A 24,822-nucleotide genomic window follows, 5' to 3' on the forward strand; every position below is an offset into this window, starting at 1 on the left:
GCCAGGATGAGCTTGGACCAGCTTCTTATTTGTTCCTTCTCTGCTCTCCATGCTGTGATGACTGGAATACATGAGGATCCTTATTTTACCTTCCAAGCATAAGCCCGAGAGTCAGATGTGGGGATGCTCAGAAACCGAAAATACTGGGTAACTCTGTTTCGCTTACCACATTCTTACTGACCACCTCGTCCCTGGCTCAAAGTACCATCCTGAGGTAGATCTAATTTTCCCAAGACTTACTCATGCCTTTGCCCACTGGATCCTAAGGAGCTCTGTAAACTCTCTGGAAAACTGAAGCCAAAGACATTCAGTTAATCATCTCCTGGGAACTGTCACTTAGCCATAGAAATAGTGTGCTTTTTCCCGTAGCTAGATGTGTACTTGTACCTATTTTTCAAACTAAATAATGTATAGGAGATACATACAGAGATTGTAAATAACCATAAAGATAATCCAGAATCTGATACAAAAGTCAGCATACCGGTCAGGTGAGGTAGCTTACGCCTGTAATCCCAGCACTTTGGGAGGTTGGGGTGGGTGGATCACCTGAGGTCAGGAGTTCAAGACCAGCCTGGCCAACATGTTGAAACCCCTTCTCTACTAAAAACACAAAAATTAGCTGGGCGTGGTGGCGCACCCCTGTAATCCCAGCTACTCAGAAGGCTGAGGCAGGACAACTGCTTGAACCCAGGAGGCAGAGGTTGCAGTGAGCCAAGATAGTGCTACTGCACTCCAGCCTGGGTGAGCCTCCATCTCAAAACGACAACAACAACAACAACAACAAAACATTAGGATACCACATCACACCAATTAGGATGGCTACTGTCGGAAAAATAGATCAAAAATAGAATTACCATGTGATCCAACAATTCCACTTCTGGGTATATATCCAAAAGCACTAAAAGCAGAATCTCTCAAAGAGAGATTTGCCACCCATGTTCATTGCAGCATGCTACAACATAGATGAACCTTAAGAATGTTACTGCTAATTGAAATAAACCAGTCACAAGTCAAATACTGTATAAAATACTGTATGATTCCACTCGAGTGAGTTATCTATAGTAGGCACATTCAGAGAAGAATGCTAGTTAGCAGGTGCGGGGGGAGAGAAAAGGGGCAGTTGTTAATGGCTACAAAGTTTTAATTTTGCAAGATGAAGAGTTCTGGAAATGGGATGCATAACAATGTGAATGTACTTAATGCTACTGAACCGTATGCTTCAAAGTGGTTAAGGTGGTAAAGTTTATGGTATGTATATTTTACTACAATTATTTTAAAGTAAAAAAAGAGTCAGGATAATGATTACCTCTGGGAAAAAAATGATACTATGATGGTTAATGTTATATATTAACTTGGCTGGGCCATGGGCCGCCAAGATATTTGGTCAATTATTCTGGGTGTCTGTGAAGGTGTTTTGGATATGATTAATATTTAAATTGGTGAATTTTGAGTAAAGCAGATTGCTTTCTGATATGGTTTGTGTCCCCACCCACATCTTGTCTTGTAGTTCCCATAATCCCCATGTGTCACTGGAGTGACCCAGTGGGAGGTAATTGAATCTTAGGGGTATTTACCCTCATGCTGTTCTCATGATAGTGAGTTCTCATGACATCTGATGATTTTATAAGGGACTTTTCCCCTTTGCTCACCATTTTTCCTTTCTGCCACCATGTGAAAAAGAACATATTTGCTTACCCTTCTGCCATGATTGTAAGTTTCCTGAGGCCTCCCCGGCCATGCTGAACTGAGTCAATTAAACCTCTTTTCCTTATAAATTACCCAGTCTTGGGTATGTCTTTATTAGCAGCATGAGAATGGACTAATACATCTTCCATAATGTCAGTGGGCCTCATCTAATCAGTTGAATGCCTGAGTAGAATAAAAAGATTAATCTTCTCTAAGCAAGAAAGAATTCTCTAGCAGTCAGTCTTCAGACTTCACCTGCAACATCAGCTCTTCCTGGTTCTGCTGCAGACTGCCTTTTAACTCATACTGGAACATTGGCTCTCCTGGTTTTCAGTCTGCCAGCCACAAGCTGAGCACAGTGGTGTATGCCTGTAGTCCTGTCTACTTAAGAGGCTGAGATGAGAAGGTTGCTTGAGGCTAGGAGTTCCAGGATGTAGTGTGCTATGACTGCACCTGTGAATAGCCACTGCACTTGAGCCTGGGCAACATACTGAGACCCCCATCTCTTAAAAACCAAAAAAATAACACAGACACACAGACACACACACACATACACATCCTATTGTTTCTTTTCTCTAGAGAAAAATGTATGCCTAATACAGAAACAATAGGGGGAAAGCATTTGCAGAGCTTCTAAGGTACTTGCAATGTTCTTAACTTGAGCAGCAGGTACACAGGAGTTTATCATTATTCTGTAAACTGTACATACATTTAATGTACTTTCTTGTGTGCGCTATTCTTTTCACAATTAAAAACATTTTTTTTTTTTTTTTTTTTTTTTGAGACGGAGTCTTGCTCTGTCACCCGGGCTGGAGTGCAGTGGCCGAATGTCAGCTCACTGCAAGCTCCGCCTCCCGGGTTTACGCCATTCTCTTGCCTCAGCCTCCCGAGTAGCTGGGACTACAGGCGCCCGCCACCTCGCCCGGCTAATTTTTTGTATTTTTAGTAGAGACGGGGTTTCACCGTGTTAGCCAGGATGGTCTCGATCTCCTGACCTTGTGATCCGCCCATCTCGGCCTCCCAAAGTGCTGGGATTACAGGCTTGAGCCACCGCGCCCGGCCATTAAAAACATTTTTTAAAAAAAATCTTAGTTTGGGATGCAACCAATCTATTCACCAAAGTTCAAATCTTTTTCACAAGTCTTCAAGATTTTTTAAAAAATAAATAATCTGGGTCTGATAACACTGTAGGCAGAGACTGTTAAAGTGGTTTGGCAGACTTAAGTGGGTTATAGATCATAGATCTGTAACGGGTCATTAAGAAAAATTCAGAATGTTTTGGGGTTAACTTTATGAAAGATGACTGTCCCTCATGCTGCTGAGAGAAATGTTATCCAACTACATAGATATTGGTGTCATCTTATTTGGTATCATATCATATGGCATCTATTTTTTCCTCTTCTTTTCTTGACTTCTAGTTTCAGGGTGAATTCTAACTATAGACAAACACTTCTGGAAGCCAGAACCATCATCCCTCTTTCCACTTTCCAAGGACCTTATGTGTTCTAGGCACATAAAGCCTGAGGGTGACACTGTATAAGGAAAATAAAAAATTATTTCCAGCCCTCCTGTATGCCAAAGTGTTTGACTTATCCTGAATACTTTTTAACATCTCACATTAAAACATTTTAAAGCCTTTATATCAATTTTTCATTTCAAAGTCAACATTTTTCTAAATCTACAACAAACTGGGGGGAAATTGAAATTGTTCCATAATATGTAGTGTGTATATATGTCAAAAATTAGAATTGAAATGGGGACTACGGAAAGCAAAGTAACTGTAGACAGAGCTGGGCAATTTCATGGCCATCTTTCAATGTAAATCACTTGCAAGTAAATACATGGAGTGAATGTATTCCATTTCCAGAGATACATTTATATGCATACAAATTCAAGTATTCTGGCTATTTCTGTAGCAAAATACAGAAAAGAACTTTCAGAAGTCCTTAGGTAAAACAAGTTACAAAAATAATTTATCTTCTTTGAAATATTTTTAAATGCATTTCCAAAATACTAAAAATAAATCTAGAAAATACTTAAAAATCACAAAGAAAAACCACTAGTAATCTTATTTATGAGAGAAAACTCCTAATATCTTACAGCTGAAAGTGAAGGTAATATTACAAGACCACCATTTCTCCCCCATACCCCAACCCTTGGGCATTTGTTAAGCCCACAACTACATTTGCTATCTGTTCCAAGTATTTCCACGACAGACGTTTGAAATAGGTGGTATTCCTTTCATTTAACCCTAAAAACTACTTCAAACTCTGAAAGGAAAAGCAACTTGCTACTAGCATGTGAAAAAAATCACTTTTGAATCTAGAGTTGTTTCTTTTCACTATACATAATACTTCCTTCAAGTAAAACAATTATCTTGAGTAGCCTACCCTTGAATTAAAACCTACTGCACCAAAAAACATAACAAAAAAAAAAAAAAGCCTACTGCTATATTTAATGTTGATGAGATAGATGATTTGACTGCCAAAGGGGTATAATTAACTTATATTCCAATCAGATACCCAACTTACAATGGGGTTACATCCTGATGAATCCTTCATATGTTTAAAATATCCTAAGTCAAAAATGCATTTAATACACATAAACCTACTGAATATCACAGCTTAGTCTAGCCTACCTTAAATATGCTCAGAACACTTAGATTAGCCTACAATTGGGCAACATCTAACACAAAGCCTATCTTATAGCAAAGTGTTAAATATCTCATGTAATTTACTACATACTAAACTGAAAGTGAAAAACAGAATGGTGGTATGGGTACTTGAAGTATGGTTTCTACTGAATGTGATTACTTTTCACACCATTGCAGTCAAAAAATCCTGCTGAACCATTGTAAGTCAGGGACCATCTGTACACCAATAGATTAAATTGTGATTCCCTCATTGACACAATGGGATACATGCAGCCAAAAAAGGAAGGAGTTCCTTCTTTTTGGTGCTCTGCTGGTAAATAGTGGCACATGTGATTCTTGGTGCAGTGTTCTATGAGTCGGGAGGATCCTTGACCAGGTACAGTGGTCCCAGTAGTCACTGGCATCAGGGCCAGGTCACATGGGTCTGGGAATGATCAGCTGGCGCAGAGGCCTGTGTAAAGTGGGGAGCAGAGGAAGGCTTGGCTAGTGTCATCAGAATGATTCTTATGGATGAATGAAGCAAATGAATAAATATAAGAATAATGAGGGCCGAGGCTGGGTGCGGTGGCTCATGCCTGTAATCCCAGCACTTTGGGAGGCTGAGGCGGGCAGATCACGAGGTCAGGAGATTGAGATCATCCTGGCTAACAGGGTGAAACCCCGTCTCTGCTAAAAATACAAAAAAAAAAAAAAAAAAAAAAAATAGCCAGGTGTGGTGGTGGGCACCTGTGGTCCCAGCTACTCAGGAGGCTGAGGCAGGAGAATGGCATGAACCCAGAAGGCGGAGCTTGCAGTGAGCCGAGATCACGCCACTGCGCCTTCAGCCTGGGTGACAGAGCGAGACTCCATCTCAAAAAAAAAAAAAAAATGAGGTCTGAGCACTGTGGCTCATGTCTGTAGTCCCAGCACTTTGGGAGACCAAGGTGAGTGGATCGTTTGAGCTCAAGAGTTTGAGAGCAGCCTGGGCAACACTGCGAAACTAAAAATACAAAAATTAGCTGGGTGTGGTGGCACATGCCTGTAGTCCCAGCTACTCAGGAGACTGAGGTGGAGGCTGCAGTGAGCCAAGATTGTGCCACGGCACTCCAGCCTGGGTGGAACTGACACCCTGTCTCAAAAAAAAAGAATTGAGAACTAGGTTGCTGCCAGAGAAAGGTGCCACAAACATGGGAAGAGCCAAAATAAACGCTGTGGAACAAGACTGGAATTGGGGCTATCGATGTCAACTTATGGTTTCTTATGCAAAGAAATGTGAAAAAGGTCAAAACCATGAAAGACAAACACTGAGGAAATGTTCCACCTTGAAGCTAAAGCAACATGGCAACACACACGAGTAATCTTGGACTGCATAGACCTATCAAGGACAACTGGAACAACTGATGAAATCTGATATACAATTGAATGGTAATTTCTTGATTATGATTACATTATGGGGTATGTAGCTGTGTATCCTTATTTTTAGAAAATATACACTGAGGTTTATGTACTGAGTGAGTGATGAAGCATCATCTTCAACCTACTCTTAAATAGTTCAGTATACACATGTGGTCTGCATGTAGAAAATGATTGGGTAGATGTTTTTCACACTGACAACTGGGGCATCTGGAAAGGGAAATAAAAGCATTCCCTTTTTTTTTTTTGAGACGGAGTCTCGCTCTGTCGCCCAGGCTGGAGTGCAGTGGTGCAATCTCGGCTCACTGCAAGCTCCGCCTCCCGGGTTTAAGCCATTCTGCCTCAGCCTTGAGAGTAGCTGGGACTACAGGCAGGCGCCTGCCACTTCGCCCAGCTAGTTTTTTGTATTTTTTAGTAGAGACGGGGCTTCACTGTGTTAGCCAGGATGCTCTCGATCTCCTGACCTCGTGATCCGCCCGCCTCGGCCTCCCAAAGTGCTGGGATTACAGGCTTGAGCCACCGCGCCTGGCCAATATAAGCATTCTTTACACTATCGTGGCAACTTTTCTGCAAGACTGAAATTTTTATTTATTTTTATTTTTATTTTTATTTATTTATTTTTTTTGAGACGGAGTCTCGCTCTGTCGCCCAGACTGGAGTGCAGTGGCCGGATCTCAGCTCACTGCAAGCTCCGCCTCCCAGGTTCACGCCATTCTCCTGCCTCAGCCTCCCGAGTAGCTGGGACCACAGGCGCCTGCCACCTCGCCCGGCTAGTTTTTTGTATTTTTAGTAGAGACGGGGTTTCACCATGTTAGCCAGGATGGTCTCGATCTCCTGACCTCGTGATCCGCCCGTCTCGGCCTCCCAAAGTGCTGGGATTACAGGCTTGAGCCACCGCGCCCGGCCGAAATTTTTAAATTAAGTTTTTAAAAAAGGACATTCTTGGCTGGGCACGGTGGCTCATGCGTGTAATCCCAGCCCTTTGGAAGACCGAGGTGGGCAGATCATGAGGTCAGGAGATCGAAACCATCCTGGCCAATATGGTGACACCCTATCTCTACTAAACATATAAAAAAATTAGCTGGGTGTAGTGGCGCGTGCCTGTAATCCTAGCCACTCAGGAGGCTGAGGCAGGAGAGATCGCTTGAACCAGGGAGTTGGAGGTTGCAGCGAGCTGAGATCACGCCACTGCACTCCAGCCCGGCTATAGAGCAAGACTCTGTCTCAAAAAAAAGGACATTCTTTATAATATACAACAAATTCCAAATGAAAAAAACTTTAGAGAATTGTATGTTATTCTTTGTGAGGGCGGAGAGTGAGAGCATGGACACGTGTGTTTTGTGATTACATTCTTCCATATGCAGAGTACCTCTAGAAACGTACGCAAGGAACTGATCTACATTGATTTCTTCCACAGATGAAAAATGGGTGGCTAGAGAAGAATTACACTTTCTACTCTCTGAAACTTAATTTTGCACTATATGAAATGTAGTTAACTTAAAATATAAAACAAAATGCTTTTAGTGGTTGCCAAATGCGATGCCAGACTGGTAACCTTAGAACCACCTGGAAAACATCTAAAAATAAATTAATAGGCCTCAATTACTAAAATTTGTGTAAGCCCAGGATAGGACCCGGGTATCAGTAAAATTTCCCCAGTTAATTTTCTCAGCCTACTCAATATTAAGATAAGAATAAAGAACTCTATTATGATCCAGGCCAGGTGTGGTGGCTCACGCCTGTAGTGCCAACATTTTTGAGAGGCCGAGGCAGGTGGATTGCTTGAGGGCAGGAGTTTGAGACCAGCCTAGCCAACATGGCAAAGCCTCATCTCTACTAAAAATACAAAACTCAGATGGGCGTGGTGACAGGCGCCTGTAACCCCAGCTACTTGAGTGGCTGAGGGAGGAGAATCGTGTGAACCCAGGAGGTGGAGGTTGCAGTGAGCTGAGAATGCACCACTGTACTCCAGCCTGGGCGACAGAGCGAGACCCTGTCTCAAAAAAAAAAAAAAAAAAAAAAAAAAAACTTTATGATGATCTACTTGCACTTAATGAATAAATATACTTTCCCTTCCCTGAGATTTTCCTAACATTTATTTTCTCTAGGTTACTTTAAGAATATAGTATATAATACACAGAAGATAGAAATATGTTAATTGACTATGTTTATCAGTAAGGCTTCTGGTCAACAGGTTTTTACTAAGTATTTGGGGAGTCAAGAATTATAGTGGATTTTAGACTATGCAAGGTTGATGCCCCTAAACCCATACTGTTCAAGGGTCAACTATATAACAAGATTATATAGCTATTAATTTTTAGTTAAAAAAAATCAGTTGGCACAAATAGATACAGTATCTGTAACATTCTAGGATGGGGTGGTAAGTTCACATTCTGGATCAAGTGTTAATTTTATTGTGTTTTATTTCAATATATATTAAACTATATTCTTTTGTATGTATCAGACGTTACATCAGAAGAATGTAATTTTTAAAAATCAAAGCAACAAAACAACAATTCGTTTAGAAGTTTGGTCCTTACATTTAAAAAGGTAAGTAAATACAAGAAAACTAAGCATTACATGCCAGCAGTACATATTTATTATTATTCATGAATGGTAAAAGACTTACAAGGCCCATTATTATGAGTATAACCACACATATGACATATCACTTAGCGGCGACATGGGATGAAAAGGACAGTTATATATTTATATTAAAAAAATACACGTTTGCATTCAATGTTTGCCTAGGAAAAAAATACATGTACACACGCTCTTTCAAGTGCTCCCAATAAACTGCTATAAAAGCAGGAAGCATCAAACTGTAGAAGTTCCAATATACATAACATGTTGAAATATCTCAAGCATAAAAACTGTACGTAACTTGCAAAAATAAAGTTCCTTTCTTCAAACATTTTGATCTGAGCTCAAGCAAAGCAAATAATGAACACCAATGATTTTTATACCATTTCACACAATTTAAAATAATCAACATGAAAAGGTCAACAGCTTCAAAAATCCTGAAAATATGGAGTTTATGAGAATGAACAATGTGTTTCATCTGAAAAGTCTACAGCAGATCTGCTTCATCCTGGCTCTCAAATATTTAAGGATCATAATTTACTATACTCAAACTCCAAGTTTAGCCAGGACAAACAAAATGATAAAAAGAAAAATTACTGAAAACAGGGCAACATTGCCCTTTAGTTTCTTTAGACAATTTCACTAGTGCAAGAGCATCATTTACCTGAAAGATCCTAAGAGTCACAATTAAAGTACTCATACAAAACTATTTCCTTTGTTCTTTAAAAAGTGCCACATACTATACTTTTCATTAAAAAAAAAAAAAAAAAAACAAAACCCAACACAAATAAACTAATGAAAGACCGTTTGTCTCCATCTCTTGTCAATGAGGAAAGGCCAAAGTGATTCTTTGATTCCAATTCGAAATGGTGTTCGTTGGCCAATGCCCAAGGTCTCCAATTTGGAGCAGTCAAGCTGAGCATTTCTTGGACGCTGTGCTCCTAGGACAGGGCTGTCAGTTATCTTTAAAGAAAGATAAACAAAAAAATCAAAAGTAAGTGAAAGGTTATATTTGAGGGCTTTGTTCCCCCCGACCTTTTTTTTAATATGTATATATTTTTAAACAGAGATGAGATCTCCCTCCACTGCCCAGGCTTGTCGCAAACTCCTGGGCTCAAGGGATCCTCCTGCCTCAGCCTCCCAAAGTGTTGGGATTACAGGCATGAGCCATTGCGCCTGGCCATTTTGAGGTTTTATATTTGCTACTCATTTTTGCTCTTAGCGTAAGAAATCTGGTTTGATAGTCCCTGGAAAAATAAACCAAATGCCTGTCACGATCAAGACAATAATACATATTCTACAAACTTCAATACTCATGATCTTCTCTATAGATGATAATTTTGAGAAAAGCAGCACTATGAACAGCCAGCATACAAGCAAAGTTCACTTTGATTAGTACTGAGAAATGAAGTTACCCAACACAGCAATATATATACCATAGCGATGGATCTAGAGAAGGTTTTTAAAGCCATGTACTTACAGGTCTTAAGTGACTGCTGGGGAGGTTGAAGGCATCTGCAATTGCACACGCCATTTCATACTTAGTCATCTGTTCATTGCCAGACCAGTGAAAGGTTCCCTTAATTGATGGATCCTAAGAACAATGACACAATGAATTCAATAGTTTCAACTTTTTGAGTTGAGTACAATAAGAGGTTTGACAAAAAAGCTTATTTAGAATAAGGTCTAGGAACTAAAATGCAACCCTCTTTTTCTGGAAAGCTCTCACCAAGATATCTAAAATCAAATTCCTACTAATACTCCCAGCAAAACACAAAAGAGCAATTTCTAGAATTTAAACCTTAAGAATTTTTAAAATCAAAAAAAGGCTCCAGTTTTACTTAATTGGTGGGAATATAAAATGTGATTACAGATTTTTATGAAAACAGTCCAATTTAATGAGTATTTTTAATTACCCTAAAACAAAAACTTAATAGAACTATTCAAGTTGAGCTAAACTTTCTTAAATATTGTCATGTTATGTATTACAAAATATAATTCTCATATATTAAAAAACTGTGGTCATCCTATTAATATTCTAAACTAAATCAGTCTCATCTTTCTTTGTATGGATATTATATTTAATACTAACTTTTTCAAATGTGCTGGGATTACAGGTGTGAGCCACCATGCCCAGCCCCCAAAGAGTACCTTCTTAACAGACATTAGGTGATTATTTTGAAGTTTTCTAACACTTTGCAATAAAAGAAATGATGGGGTCTATAGTACATAAGAAATAAATGCAGACAGAAGAGCATACTATTTTTATTCTTCATGAATACAGTGTACTATATGTAAACCACTTTTATTTGGTCTAATAGTTTTAAAAAAGCACTTCTGGCTTTCACTCAGTAACACTCCAAGTATAGCTATGAAAGTTCATGCATGGAAAAGACAAAGTGGACCTTCGCTAAGACAGGTCTCAGGCATACTTCTTACCAGCATTCTCTTCTCTGCTAGCTGCCGGCACACAGTGGCCACATCTTTGACATGTGTGGGGAACCTCTGCTGCCAGTGATCCATGTTTGCTGACTTGTTGCTGAACTGCACTTTATCAAACATAACAGTCACAGCACTTTCTTCGAGCTTTTCAACTTCCCCATACAGAATAGGAATCCTCAAAACAGCAGCTCCTAGAGAAGAATAAAAGCAAATATTTTAAAGCTGACTGGCTCTTAAATTTTGATGTAAGATACAAGGGTGTCGATTTAAATAATATCAAAGTAGAAACCTTGCCTTTTAATTAAAAAAAAACATAATGACACAGTTCACTTGTGACAATGCAATGTAAAAATAGTCAAGGCCAGGCGCAGTGGCTCATGCCTATAATGCTAGCACTTTGGGAGGCCAAGGCAGAAGGATCACTTGAGGCCACGAGTTCAATATCAGCCTGGGCATCATAGCAAAAATCGTCTCTACAAAAAATTACAATGAAAATTAGCTGAGCATGGTGGCACACGCCTGTAGTCCCAACTACTTGGGAGGCTGAGTGAGGCAAGAGGATCTCTTGAGCCTGGAAGTTTGAGGCTGCAATGAGCTACAACTGCAACACTGTACTCTAGCCTGGGCAACAGAGTGAGACCCTGCCTCAAAAATAAAATTAAAAACAGTCAAAGGCTGAGTGTGGTGGGGCTCATACCTGTAGTTCCAGCACTTGGGAGGCCAAGGCAGGAGGACTACTTGAGCCCAGGAGTTCGAGACCAGCCTGGGCAACATAGTGAGACCTCCTCTCTACAAAATGTAAAAATATTAGCCATTCGTGGTGGGAGGATCGTTTAAGCCAAGGAGGTCAAGGCTATAGTGAGCTGTGTTCCACTGCACTCCACCCCAGGCGACTGAGACTCTGTCCCAAAAAACAAAAAAAGAAGAAAACTCAAAAACACATTTGCTAAGTATCTTCTGTCATTTGGACTAGTTTTTATATATAAAAATCCTACATTATTACGATCACTAAAAATAAAACCTATCATGACAACTAAATGGAATTAATAGTCTTTGGATGCTACATTAAAAAATAAAAGCAATAAAGGACATTTTTGGCATAAATGAGAAAATTCCTAAATAGATTTGTATTTGATTACAGTATCATATTAATGTTAAGTTTCCAATGTATAACTGCATTGTAATTATGTAAAGAACATTCTTGGTGTTAGAAGATAAAAGGTGAAGTACCTGGAGATGAAATTCAACTAATTATCAATGGGTCTGGCAAAAGCATACGTATAAAACAAATGTGACAAAACATTAAAATTTGTGAATCTATGTGAAGGGTATATGAGCGTTCACATTAGTTTTACAAGCACTCATTAATATTTAGATTATATAATGGTCCCTGCTGATGGTATGTAATAGTTAACATTTTAACTGCAAATCAAACATTTTCTTTTAAATTATATGGCAAGAGAACTTAGATATTGCTATGGTTTGAATGCTTTTGTCCTCTCCAAAAATCCATGTTGAAACTTAATGTATGAAGCAACAGTATTGGGAGGTGGGGCATTTTGGGAGGCGTTTAGGTGGTCATCAGCGCTCTGCTCTCATGAATAGATCAATGCCATTATAAAAGGGCTTGAAGGAAGGAGCACATCCCTTTCTGCTCTTCTGCCATGTGAGAACACAGCATTCCTGCCCTCTTGAGGGCCAGAAAGATCCTCACACCTTGATCTTGGACTTCTCAGCCTCTAGAACTGTGTGAAATAAATTTCTGTTCTTTATAAATTACTGAGTTGTTGGTGTTCTGTTATAGCAGCATGAAATAAACTGAGACAAATGTATTCAAGGATGATTTCGACAGAATAATTTGTGATACAAGAAAACTTTAAAAAAAACCTAAATGTCCGTTAGTAAGGTATTCTATGCTAGGACTGCTTCTCAAGGCCATAGCACAGTCTAAGGCAGTAGTTTTAGTGCAGGGGCTCATTAAATTAAGTTCTATGCAGCCACTGATAGGAGTAAGATATCCCAGAGCTCGCTCCACTTGTACTGAAATGCAAAGATGTTGAGGGAGAAAAAAACAGGTTATGAAACAACATGCATACATTTGTTGAAAATATATAAAAATGCTTCCACACTTAATCACATTTGGTGTTTCTCTCTCTGAGGCAGCATTTATGAGAATTTTTATTCTTAGTAATTTTACATTTTTTCTAAGGAGTGTATACTTTTTACATAAGGAGATGTGTATTATACACAAACTCACATATAGGAAAAAAGAAACACCATACATATAACAGAACGCTAACACATATAACAGAATACATAAAAACAAAATACATATACGTATAACAGAATAACATACATATAAAAGAATACATATACATATAACAGAATATCTCACTCTATTATACTGCCCTGTTTTCTGAAAATAAGTTACAAAAGCTTGCATTACCTGACTTGTTTTCTATGTGTAAAGATGAATATGTAAACACTGATAGTGGAAACTGTCTTGAAGGATTCACGTAGTTATCTCTTAGAATTTTTTTTTTTATTAAATATATTTTAATTTTCTCTAATGAGTCATATTCATTGACTAACATTTTAAATTTAAAAACATTTATATGTATAGGTATAAAAGATTTTTAAAGTCTTCAAAAACAATCAGGGGCTAAAGAGATTACATCTTACCTAAATTGTTCTCCAGGACAGCCTTTTCTCCATCTAATTTTGTTTTGCCATACAAATTTAGGGGAGCTGGTATGTCTTCCTCTCTGTAAGGTGGATTTGTTCCATCAAATACATAATCTGAGCTAATGTAGATGAGAAATGCTCCAACAGCAGCTACATAAAAAAGAAGACAAATCCATTAAATTTTTACATGACATTACTCTTTCATGGAATTTAGAATGGTTTTTCATGATATATAAAAACAAATAACCATCTACAAAACTTTAATTTTTAAAAACTCAGCAATCACTTAATATTTTATGAAAATTTTATAAAGTCATCATTACCTGCTTCCTTTGCTAAATTCCCAGAAGCATCCACATTAAGTTGAGAGGCAGCATCTGGCTGATTTTCTACAACATCTGGTCTTCTCTCTGCTGCACAATGCACTATAACATGGGGCTGGAAGTTAAGCATTGACATCTTTTTAACTCAAAATAAAATGAAAGAGGTATTACAGCCTTCTGAAAATTAATTCAGAGAAAAATGTGCATTAAATCAACATTCCTTCAACTAAGAATAAATCATTGTAATTTCTAATGTAATTCTGTCAAGCTGCTTCTTTTCCCTGCAAGGTTCAAACTTAAAATATTTATAGGGACTGAAAACAGTATTTCATAATATGTAGACACAAACCAAAAAAAAAACTGTCAACTACTGTATTTTTATTCTGGTGTGATGGCTCATGCATGTAATTCCAACACTTTGGGAGGTTGAGGTAAGAGACTGCTTGAGGCCAGGAGTTCAAGGTAAGACTGGGCAACATAGTGGTACTCAATCTCTACAAAAAAAATTAAAAATCAGCCAGGCGTGGTGGCGTGAGCCTGTAGTTTTAACTGTTGTGGAGGCTGAGGCAGAAGGATCACTTGAGCCAAGGCACTCAAGGCTATGGTGGGCTGTGATCCATCTATCGTACTCCACGCTGGGCGACAGAGTGAGACTCCGTTTGAAAATAAAACAACCGTGTTTCTAGGCTGGGCGTGGTGGCTCAAACCTATAATCCCAGCACTTTGGGAGACCGAGGAGGGTGGATCACTTGAGGTCAGGAGTTCGAGACCAGCCTGGCCAACGTGGTGAAACCCCATCTCTACTAGAAATATAAAAATTAGCCAGGTGTGGTTGCGCAGACCTGTAGTCTCAGGTACTCAGGAAGCTGAGGCAGGAGAACTGCTTGAACCCTGGGAGGCGGAGGCTGCAGTGAGCTGAAACTCCACCACTGCACTCCAGCCTGGGCAACAGAGCAAGACTACGTCTCAAAAACAAAAACAAAACAGATTAAAACAAAAGTGTTTCTAAATCAAAACAAGTTTTATCCCCCAATTTGGACTGGAGGAAAGAGCTATCATTAATGCAATTAACATGATTTAAGTATCTAATAAATCCATGTCAAAGGAAGAATAGTATCAGTGATACCAAAAACCTGACCCTGCTTCCTCAGCTCTAAAATGAAAATAATAACCATTTTGCAGTGTTGTGAGGTTTACAGTAACATCTGAAAACCATCTGCAGAGAAAGTATTACTTAGAAGGCACTCTATAAACATTAAGCTTTTTACAAAATGCTTCGTATTTGTCTTTATCAATGTGTCAAAATTTAAGGATTACATATGCCATGTCATACTAACTGAAAAAAATGCTACTGCATAATAAGTTATAGCTTTAGCGCTTTCAAGCATAGTAATTTCCTTCAGAGCAAGGATATTTTCTATATCATCCAGACAATTCCTAATATTGTTCATGTATATCTTAAAATAACCTAAATCATACCTGAAAATCATGAATGATGTGATGAACTGCATTAGAATCCAACAGATTAACCTGTTCAAATTTTGGTCTTGCTCTTCTAAAACCACAGCCAACAGCATGCCAATTATTCTGCTGAAATTCTTTGTGTACAGCTCTGCCAAGAAGCCCAGTGGCACCAGTAACCAGAACCCTCCTATTAGGGATGTTAACTTCCTCCTAAAAGGTGAAGGGGGAAAGAAAGAGTTACTAACTTTGAAAATAATTCTCTCAAATAAATTAGTCACCATCGTTGTTCCCTAAATTTCTTAATTCTACGTATTTTGGTTCATGTCCCGTATCTGCAAGCCAATTCTAAAGTTAAGTTAGAGCTGGGCACTAGGCTCATGCCTGTAATTCCAACACTTTGGGAATGCGAGGCAGGCAGATCCGTTGGGCCCAGGAGTTTGAGACTAGCCTGGGTAACATAGTGAGACCCCTGTCTCAATACAAAAAAAAAGTAAAAATATGCTTTATATTTATAAAAATAAACTTTTAAAATAAAAAAACAGAAAACACAACTTAAAAATGTAATAAATACAGTTAGAACAATGATTAATCAAACCATATAAAAAACTGTATCCCTTAAGAAAAAGTTTTTGCCAGGCATGGTGGCTCATGCCTTTAATCCCAGCACTTTGGGAGGCCAAGGCGGATGGATCATCTGAGCCCAGGAGTTCGAGACCAGCCTGGGCAACATGGTGAAACCCCACCCTTACAAAAGAAAAAAAAAAAGCAAAAATTAGCTGAGCTACAGGTGGTGCATGCCAGTAGTCCTAGCTACTTGGGAGGCTGGGGTGGGAGGATCACTTGGGCCTGGGAGATCGAGGCTGTAATAAGCAAAGATCATGACATGCACTCCAGTCTGGGGGATAGAGTGAGACCCTGTCTCAAAAAAAAAAATTTTTTTTAATTAAAAAAAAGTTATAATAATCTTTCCCAAGGAAAGGAACACAAGATGATATGCAAGGAATTATGTAGATTTATATTTCCTATGTTAACAGAAAATCCTAGTTTTATGATTGACAATGCCCAAATGAATAAACAGCAACTTTTTTAATGCTTTTGCTCCAAGTACCTAAATAGTCAATAACATTACATTTTTCAGTTTATAAGACTTTACAATTTGTCTTGCTCCTATAGATATGACTGAAGGTGCTCTTTGAGTATCTAGAGAGAAATGTGTTTTAAGTTTACCTATTCTAAGGCCTGATTAGTATTTGGGTCAAATCTGCCAATATATTTACAAGCTGACATTTCTGGTCTTCAGATTTTAATTCCAAATGTTCTTTCAAGTCTCAATGGTTTATCATACTTTGATGGACCCAAGGTAGAGAATTAATCAATATTTCAAAGGAATTTATGAGGAGAAAAAAAACTTGGTCCTTACAACACTTAAATGCTTTCTAAGTTTAACCAAATTGGTAAATGTTCCTTAGTTAACCCTAAATTTACCTACACAGAATAGTTAAAAATTGGCCAGGCGCAGTGGCTCATTCCTGTAATCCCAATACTTTGGGACGCCGAGCTGGGCAGATCACCTGAGGTCAGGAGTTCAAGATCAGCCTGGCCAACATGGTGAAACCCCACCTCTTCTAAAAAATACAAAAAAATTAGCCAGGCGTGGTCACAGGTACCTGTAATCCCAGCTACTCGGAAGGCTGAGGCAGGAGAACTGCCTGAACCCGGGAGGTGGAGGTTGCAATGAGCCAAGAGCGCGCCACTGTACTCCAGCCTGGGTAACAAGAGTGAGACTCCATCTCCAAAAAAAAAAAGCTAAAATTAATAAACACAAAGGATAAGAAAAAATATTGTAAGCAGATCTGTGTTGCTACTGTGAAACAAATAAATTCTTACACACAGAAATGAAAAAGAACAACTATTTAGGAAACAATTTAAATTCTATGTTTCCAAGCATAGTTCCAAAAATGTCCCTTCTTCCCAAGACAGGTAACACCAAGTTTCCCACCAGGATCTTGAATAAAGTCAACTTTTACTATTAAAAAAACAAACCAGTTATTTTATCTCAAGAGTTGTTATAGTCACCTAATTCTGAGCTATCAAAAACTTTAAATACATATACAATAACCAAAGACCGTTTAAAGCCCTTAGCTCAATTACTTAGCCGAATACATACATTTAAAAAAAAAAAAAAAAAGACACCGAAATCAAGTATTTCTAGCATATCAAAAACCTAAAATGAAAAGACTAACAGGGAAAGATAGTATAAAGGTAAATTCTTAGGATTATTTTTCCTTAGTTCAACCAATTTGAAGACATTTTAAAAGTTGAAAGCAATTTCATTCAGGCTGCGTTGCAAAACTTGGCTCTAAACCAACTGATCTATGAAAACAAGGATTTCAGCCAACAAAATATTTTCTTTGAAATTTGGCAAGAAAACAGCTCTACAAAGATTGAACTGTAAAGAGGAGAAAACATGCCAAGTCTAGTACAGATACAACAGACAAAACAATTTACACAGGGTAAATACTGTAAAGATTCCTGAAAAAAATACTATAAAAGAGATAATTTGGTTTCTTCCAAGTTTCTCGCTTTTTAGTTCACTGTAGGAACAGGTAACCACAGTTCCTAAGGTCAGTGGTTCTCAGGTTTCAGTGTGGATCAGAATCACCTGGAGAGCTTTTAGATCACAAAGGTCTGGGGTGGGACTTGATAATTTGCAATCCCAACAAGTTCCAACAAATGATGCTGATCACTGTGATTTGGAGACTGCACTAAGAGTACAAGGGTACTCTGAACTCCAGTAAAGTTCAAAGCTTTCATAAAAATCTGTTTCTCTTATACAAACAAAACAAAAAGTGCCATCTACCTTTCTCAAAATGACAACAGTATCTTTCTCCCTTAAAAAAGAAAACTTGAAATAGAAGCCAAAGCATTATACAATCCACAAAAGTTACTCAACAGTGAATTAAGATCTGGGTACTTCACTGATTCTGTGAAGTACACTTGTTTCATTTTAACATCTGTTAAATGAATTAAAAAAAAAAATCTTAAGAATTGTTATAGTTGGGCAGTATTTTTTGCTTAGTGCAACTTAAATAAGAGCCCAGATGATCTTATTATAATTAAGAGCATTTTGGAGTTGATGCAGTGTTAAGTATAGAGAAGAATAAGGCTCTTTAGGGAATATAATACGCTTAACTTAAAAAAGGAAGTAGAGTTGCAGGAGAAAAGGCAGCTTTACATCCTTATACCCCTAGGTTACTATGTAAGGCCTCCAGTGGGCCCCGGCCTATTCATGTTAATTTTCAAACAGAATGTTGTGCAGTATCATTTCCATTTCAGTAAATGCTTGCACTTCAGATCCTCACTCTTAATAAAAATCTTCAGCACTGACATCTGACCGCTGGGTACTGTACACTGTTTCATATGTTTTTTAGGTAATTTTAGGTAATCTCGGCTACTCAGGAGGCTGAGGCAGGAGAATCGCTTGAACGCGAGAGGCGGAGGTTGTAGTGAGCTGAGATCGCACCATCGCACTCCAGCCTGGGGAACAAGAACGAGACTTCGTCTCAAAAAAACAACTAAAAAGAAAACTAACATGTTATATGAGTATATAATCATAGTTGTTTTTGTTTTTTTTAATAACAGCAGTTTGAGGCCGGGTGCCATGGCTCACACCTGTAATCCCAGCACTTTGGGAGGCCAAGGTGGGCGGATCACCTGAGGTCAGGGGTTCAAAACCAGCCTGGCCAACATGGTGAAACCCTGTCTCTACCAAATATACAAAAACTAGTCGGGCATGGTGGTGGGCGCCTAAAATCTCAGCTACTTGGGAGACTGAGGCAGGAGAATCGCTTGAACCCTGGAGGCAGAGGTTGCAGTGAGCAAAGATTGAGCCACTGCACTCCAGACTGGGCGACAGAGCAAGAAGGAAAAAAAAAAAAAAAAAAAAAGGCTTGTTAGAAAAGGTATTTCCAAAGCGAGGAACAAGAAGTCTGGTGTTAAAGGTTTTGTCTACAGTAAAAAAGCTGGAACCAGAACCTGAGTCTTCTTGCTTCTCTAGTCAAGTCAAATACACTGCATTTTGTCTCAATCCTTTGAACTAATATTTGGTTTCATGAATGATTACAGTTTTATCTGTTCTGCCACAAACTGGTGTTAAGAAGTTATTCTATCTCTATTGATCTAATTCCTCACTGGTACATGCGGGAGGCATTTAGACAAAATGACTAAGGCTCTTTCAGCTTTAAAGTTCTACATTTCTAAGTTTCCATATTATTCCTACCACAAGGAGTCTGAATAGTTTCATTCAGTTAAACAAGATAACTTTTCCTCTGAATAAGCATTACTCCGAAATTTAAAATATGCTAAACAAATATCTCTATTTTTGAGCTCCTATATAAACAGTACTCTGCCTCTTACACTGTTTTGTTGGGGCTTTCTGGTTCGTTCTTTAGAAAAAGAAATATCCCTCTAAAAACTACTTTGGACCTGCACTCCCTATTTTAGCTGTGCACAAGGAAGAAATGGCTAAACACTTTAAGAAACTCAGAATGAAAGAACAAAATGGTATCTAGTTCACTCAAGGCACAATAAAGAGTTGATAATACTTTGCCTGAAGTCTACTTTTTCTCAACTTTTATTATATGGGGGAAAGTATATCTAGTATCAGTTTAAGTTACTCTAAACGTATCTGCCTCTTATTGTCTAAACTTTGAAGTACAGAATTCAACCACTCCGATGGGACCAGATTTATGGACATCAAAAAAACATTTCTTGAAAAATGAAATACATATAAATAAATGTGGAGCTACTGTTATTATTCTATCTAATCGAATGATACCAAATTGTATAGGTAATGGGAGATAGATGGCTCTTTCTGAATGGTCCAACACGGTTCTCTGGGACAGTGATTTCTACTGTAGCACACTTGCATTACTGTCTACTAAAAAATGCCTAGAAAAGTAAAGAATGGACTATTACTAATATGTGGAGGGGGGCTTCCCTAAATTTCAGTGGTAAATGCCTTGTCGTTTTTGGAAACTTTAAAACTTGGCACAGTTTCATGTTTATTTTTTAATTCCCCAGAAACAGACCTTTTAAGTAAACATTACTGGGCTTTACTTTTTAAGATTCTCTAACTACTTAGGTGGGACTGGTCTAACTCCTACCGTGCCCCACACACAGTATTACTAGCAGGAACCACTCTAGGCTGCTTCTCCAACATTAACTATGAGACAGCTCTCGTTCTCATGAGTCAGTAAGCTTTAATTCTACAGGTTTTGACAGCAGTAAGTCTGTGCCAAGCTCTTCGTTGTTTCATTTTTAAGGAAGGAAAACACGAAAAGCTATTTTCATTTTTATACTGAACTTCTTTTTGTGAAAGTAGATTAAGCTTCATATGCACACGTACACATACGAATGCATACATATAAATGTAAATATACGTAACATGCACTCAGCACCGTCTGGAGGACCTAGGAACATAGAAGTTTAATAGACCATTTATCCTAACTTTACCCTCAAAGAACCAACGTGATTTGAAAACCCTAAACCCTAAATACATTTGGAAGCACGAAAACTGCATTAACAAAAACAGCCATCTCCTATATTCTCTCTTCTCTCCAAAAGACATGGTCTGGGCAGCAGCAGTGTTCTTACCCCCAGGGTTGGATATGTTCTGTTGTTAGATTAATGCTGGAAGCCCTTAAGTGGAATGGAACAAGATGGGGCGGGGGTGCGAGGGGCACCAGAGATGGATCTTCCAATCATCATCATAATCTTCCTTCAGGGATACTCCGTAGTGGTTCAAAGCCCGAGACAGTCACACAAACCTGTATCTGAATTCCAGGCTCCAACCTTACGGAATGAACGTGGGCCAATGTTTCACCCTCTACGCCTGTTTTCTCATCTCTAAAATGAGGCAATAACAGTATCTCACAGTGGAGGATTAAAGTAAAGCCCGTCAAGCGCATAACAGTGCCGAGAACTTAAAGAGTTCCGTAAGTTGTCATCTCCAGCAATGTTATTTGTGTGAAGTCACCTTTTCCTGTTCTTTCTCAAACCTACGAACTTGTAAGATAGAGGAATACGAACCAAAGATGAAGAAAAGGGGAAAAACAAAATCAAAACAGACACAACTCTGAAAAACCTCTTCGTCGTCAGCAGAGACTGAACTCGAAAGTAAAATCTCCACCTACTTGCTTCCTGCCGCAGTGGCTGGAAGAAAAAAACACTGACCCGTGTGCGCCGAGATAAACAAACTCGGTGGCGCCCCCCTCGGATCCGGGGCTGGGAGGGTGGCGGTGAAACCACCCCTTGCCGGAGGCTCTGACCCGGGCGGAATACGCCTGGAAAGCCGCCCGAGCCCCGGCGGCTCGTCCCCCTCGGCGCCCCCGCTCCCACCGGAGACGCCCAGGCCGACTCCCTCACCTCCACCAGCCGGCAGCTCCCGGGAACAAAGTGTATAGAGAGCTCTTTCTCCCGCCCCACCATGCCCGCCGTCTTCACGCCGCAGCCTCACCGGCCGCCACCTCCTCCAACCCAGGATCGACGCGGGCCTCAGCTCAGACGCCCTCGGCCCGCCTTCCCTAGGCCCAGAACGACCCCGCTCGCCGCTTCCGGCTTCCGCTGCCATAGCCGCGCCCGTTGATTGGCCACGTTCTGCCGACGCCCCAGAAAGAGGAAGGGCACGCGCGGTCCGCCCCCAGCCCACGCGCCGGTGGTTAAAGCTACACACAAAAGAAAGGCCCTGACCTTAGGCAGTGAACTCAGGTTTTGTATCGGAGATTTTATTTGTGTGCTTTTTTTCGTCTACTTTTTTTCTATTTTTTCTTGACTCGGGAAAAGATTGAACTGGATCGCCTTGAGTTTCAAGTTTGCAGACTGCTTAGTGCATGAGGATCGACTGAGCAATATATAAAGTAGAATAAAAAGCATTTTAAAGTCATGGGGGCGGGGGCGGAGGTGGGTAGAGCATAATGGACACATCTCTAGAGCCCTAGGTGTGGGTTTTAAAGATTTAGAAAAGACAAGGAATAAAAAGAAAAGGGTTGGCGTCTGAGCCATTTGTCTTCCTGGATGCTTAAAAAAAGAAAAAACCTGTGTGTGAGATTTCAAAAATGTAAAACTATTTTTAATTAAAAATAAAAAGTTTTGGGGGAAAGGAAGATGAATTACTTAGGTACCTCTTCAAAACGCAGGTCCTTGGACTTTACCCATAATTACATAATGAGAAACGAGCCCAGGGTCCGGCTTCTTAACGGGTTTAACCAGAATCAAGCCCACCCTTTGAGAAACACCGCCTCGGGGACTACAGGATGGGGACTGCAGGATTGGGCCACGCGAGCCCAGCCTTGCTAAGCACCGAGAATTTAAGCAGCAGCGTGTAATGCTGGGCGTTCTACCACCTTTTAAAAGTCAATCAGCCCTAAGTACTGATGCCGACTTCTTTCCCTTCCAGTTCAAAATCGCAAAACGTCCCCACCCGGGTCGGACGCCTGTGAAATTTATGCAGAAAGTAAACCCTGGCACAGGCCGTGTAGGATTTGCCAACTTTGCACCGAATAGTCTAACGGTTCTTGTGTGCCCAGGATAGCAAGCTCTAAACGTCGCCCACAAACGTGACCACTGCTTGGATTTTCCTAGGGCCTTTCCCCGTCTCCTAATCCTTTTTGCTTTATTTTCAAACTAAAGACGAAGCAGCCTTTTAAAGAAGTTTTTCCACGTCAGAACACCGAGACTTTCCTTTCTCCCCTACCCCCAACAAAAACTCATTTCCTCATTCGTGTAAACATAAGTTTCTCTAGAATAGTAATCGAAGACAGCCTGAGGTTTCTTATGTTCCAATTAAAAAAAAAAAAAAATACAGGCGATTACTGTTCATCAGTTTAGCATTATTTAGGGAATCCTTGAGGACTGCCCCAGCGCTAAACAAGTATAATCCGGGGACAACAAAGAAGAGGGCGGGAGGAGAGCCGGGGGAGCAGCCAAGATCATCTTAATACTCCTCTATTAAAAACTGGGAATTCGGTTTCAAGTTTCTAGTCGCAACACATGATGTAATCTTACCTTTCTATGGGAGAAAAGAAAATTAATTCTTCCTTCTTCAACGAGAAGAAGGTTTAAGGGCAAGCATGTGCAATTAGCATTCTGATTCTCAGAGCAGCCTAGCCTTGAGGAACAGAAAGAGTTTAACTTGGCTACTTTTGAGAATCTGACTTGATACTTTCCCCGTAAAAGTTGGGTACAGTTCTAGGGGCATATGTTTGGATACGGTTTTTAATCATTAATGATGATAGGGTCTATGCGAATCCAACGCCATTCTTACATAGACAATGTACAACTTGGTGTGGTGGTGAAGTCTATACATTTAAAGAGAGCAGCCTGAAACTAAAAGTTATGTTAGCAGATTAAATTCATACCAAGGCAAAGAACATCTGGAACACACAACTACAGACAAAAACCTTATTTATGTAGAAACTTTATATACATAATTGCATTTAGAATGGTAAATGAAACTGCAGTTCTGTCTTGCATTTTATTCTTGTCAGCTAATGAGACTTAGCTGAGTTCTTCATAACCTGGTTCTCCAGGTCAGTAACTAAAGTTGGCTTATTCTTCCTTGTCCCGAGGTTATGTTTTAAGGAAATGAATGACACCCGTTTCTATTTTCTTTACACAACAATTCTGTTTTTAGCAGGCGTTCACTGGAATGCTTTTAAAGCATCTCTTACTCTAGAATGCTTCATTTCTTGAATTGCTAGTTCTTACCTGCTCCATGTCCTCTGGCATTTCAGGCATGACTCCAGAATTATTTCAGAAGAGCAGACACGGGATGGGTCTTAGCCTCTGCCTTCTCTTGCTGGGTCTTTGTTCGCTGCTGCCTGCAGAGAGCGCAGGCACGCCAAAACGTGAGGCGCAGCTTCACTTGACCTTTTAAATTAGCATTTTGATTCCGATCCCGGAATCTCGTGCAGTTATGCACATGGCAGTAAGCTGGTAGCTGATTCCCCGTGGCAGTCTCGAAAATACCCAATGAGAAGTTTCATGTTTAATTGCCAGTCAAGCCTGGGTCTATTTGCAAAACTATTTGGTAGAACTATTTAACAAAAACAAAAACCCAACAACTTCCTGTCAAGACTGGTTGTAGTTTTCTCTTGCGGAAGAAGAGTGAGCCACGCTTTTGGAAAGCACACGGATCATGCAGTTGATTCCTGTTCTAAAAGGCACAGTTTTCTGTCATTTTATTTAGTTACATCTTATTGCAACAGATTATGTTTAGTAAAATTCTGCATTGCTTTCCCTTCCCAGTGCTTTTTAATTATTTCAAAGGAGAGTAAAAGGCGGTGGTGATGGTAACAGCACGCAAGAAGTAAAATGCAACGGGTCATTTCCATTAATACTACGCTGCCCTCTGAGAAAATGGTAGATGGAGTGGACTTAAGTTTCGCAAAGCATTAAGGACTTTTAGATAAGTGATTTCCAAACCTGCCTGCACCACAGAACCTAAGGAATGAAATCATTCTCTAGGAGGGAAGCCCAGTAATCTGTTTTCGAAGACTTTGAAGGGCAATGAATATGCTCAGCGAGCTTTGCGCC

General features: G+C 39.6%; 1 protein-coding gene across 2 annotated transcripts; it reads right to left on the minus strand.

Annotated features, from left to right (window-relative positions):
• Positions 1–8,307: 8,307 nt before the first annotated feature.
• Positions 8,308–24,351, minus strand: MAT2B (methionine adenosyltransferase 2 non-catalytic beta subunit). 2 transcript variants are annotated; one of them, XM_037995364.2, is made up of 7 exons: positions 23,995–24,351; positions 15,244–15,438; positions 13,765–13,879; positions 13,439–13,591; positions 10,754–10,947; positions 9,795–9,908; positions 8,308–9,277 (listed from the first exon to the last, which is right to left on the minus strand). In XM_037995364.2, exons 1-7 carry the CDS (start codon positions 24,022–24,024, stop codon positions 9,107–9,109), a joined length of 972 nt encoding a protein of 323 aa, XP_037851292.1. In that variant the 5' UTR covers positions 24,025–24,351; the 3' UTR covers positions 8,308–9,106. The 2 variants fall into 2 exon arrangements, with proteins under 2 accessions (XP_037851292.1, XP_008013422.1); XM_008015231.3 differs by lacking the exon at positions 23,995–24,351 and adding an exon at positions 21,655–21,832.
• Between the last annotated feature and the right edge of the window lie 471 nt (positions 24,352–24,822).

This window comes from Chlorocebus sabaeus, chromosome 23 (genome assembly GCF_047675955.1).
Source record: "Chlorocebus sabaeus isolate Y175 chromosome 23, mChlSab1.0.hap1, whole genome shotgun sequence".
Taxonomy (NCBI): domain Eukaryota; kingdom Metazoa; phylum Chordata; class Mammalia; order Primates; family Cercopithecidae; genus Chlorocebus; species Chlorocebus sabaeus.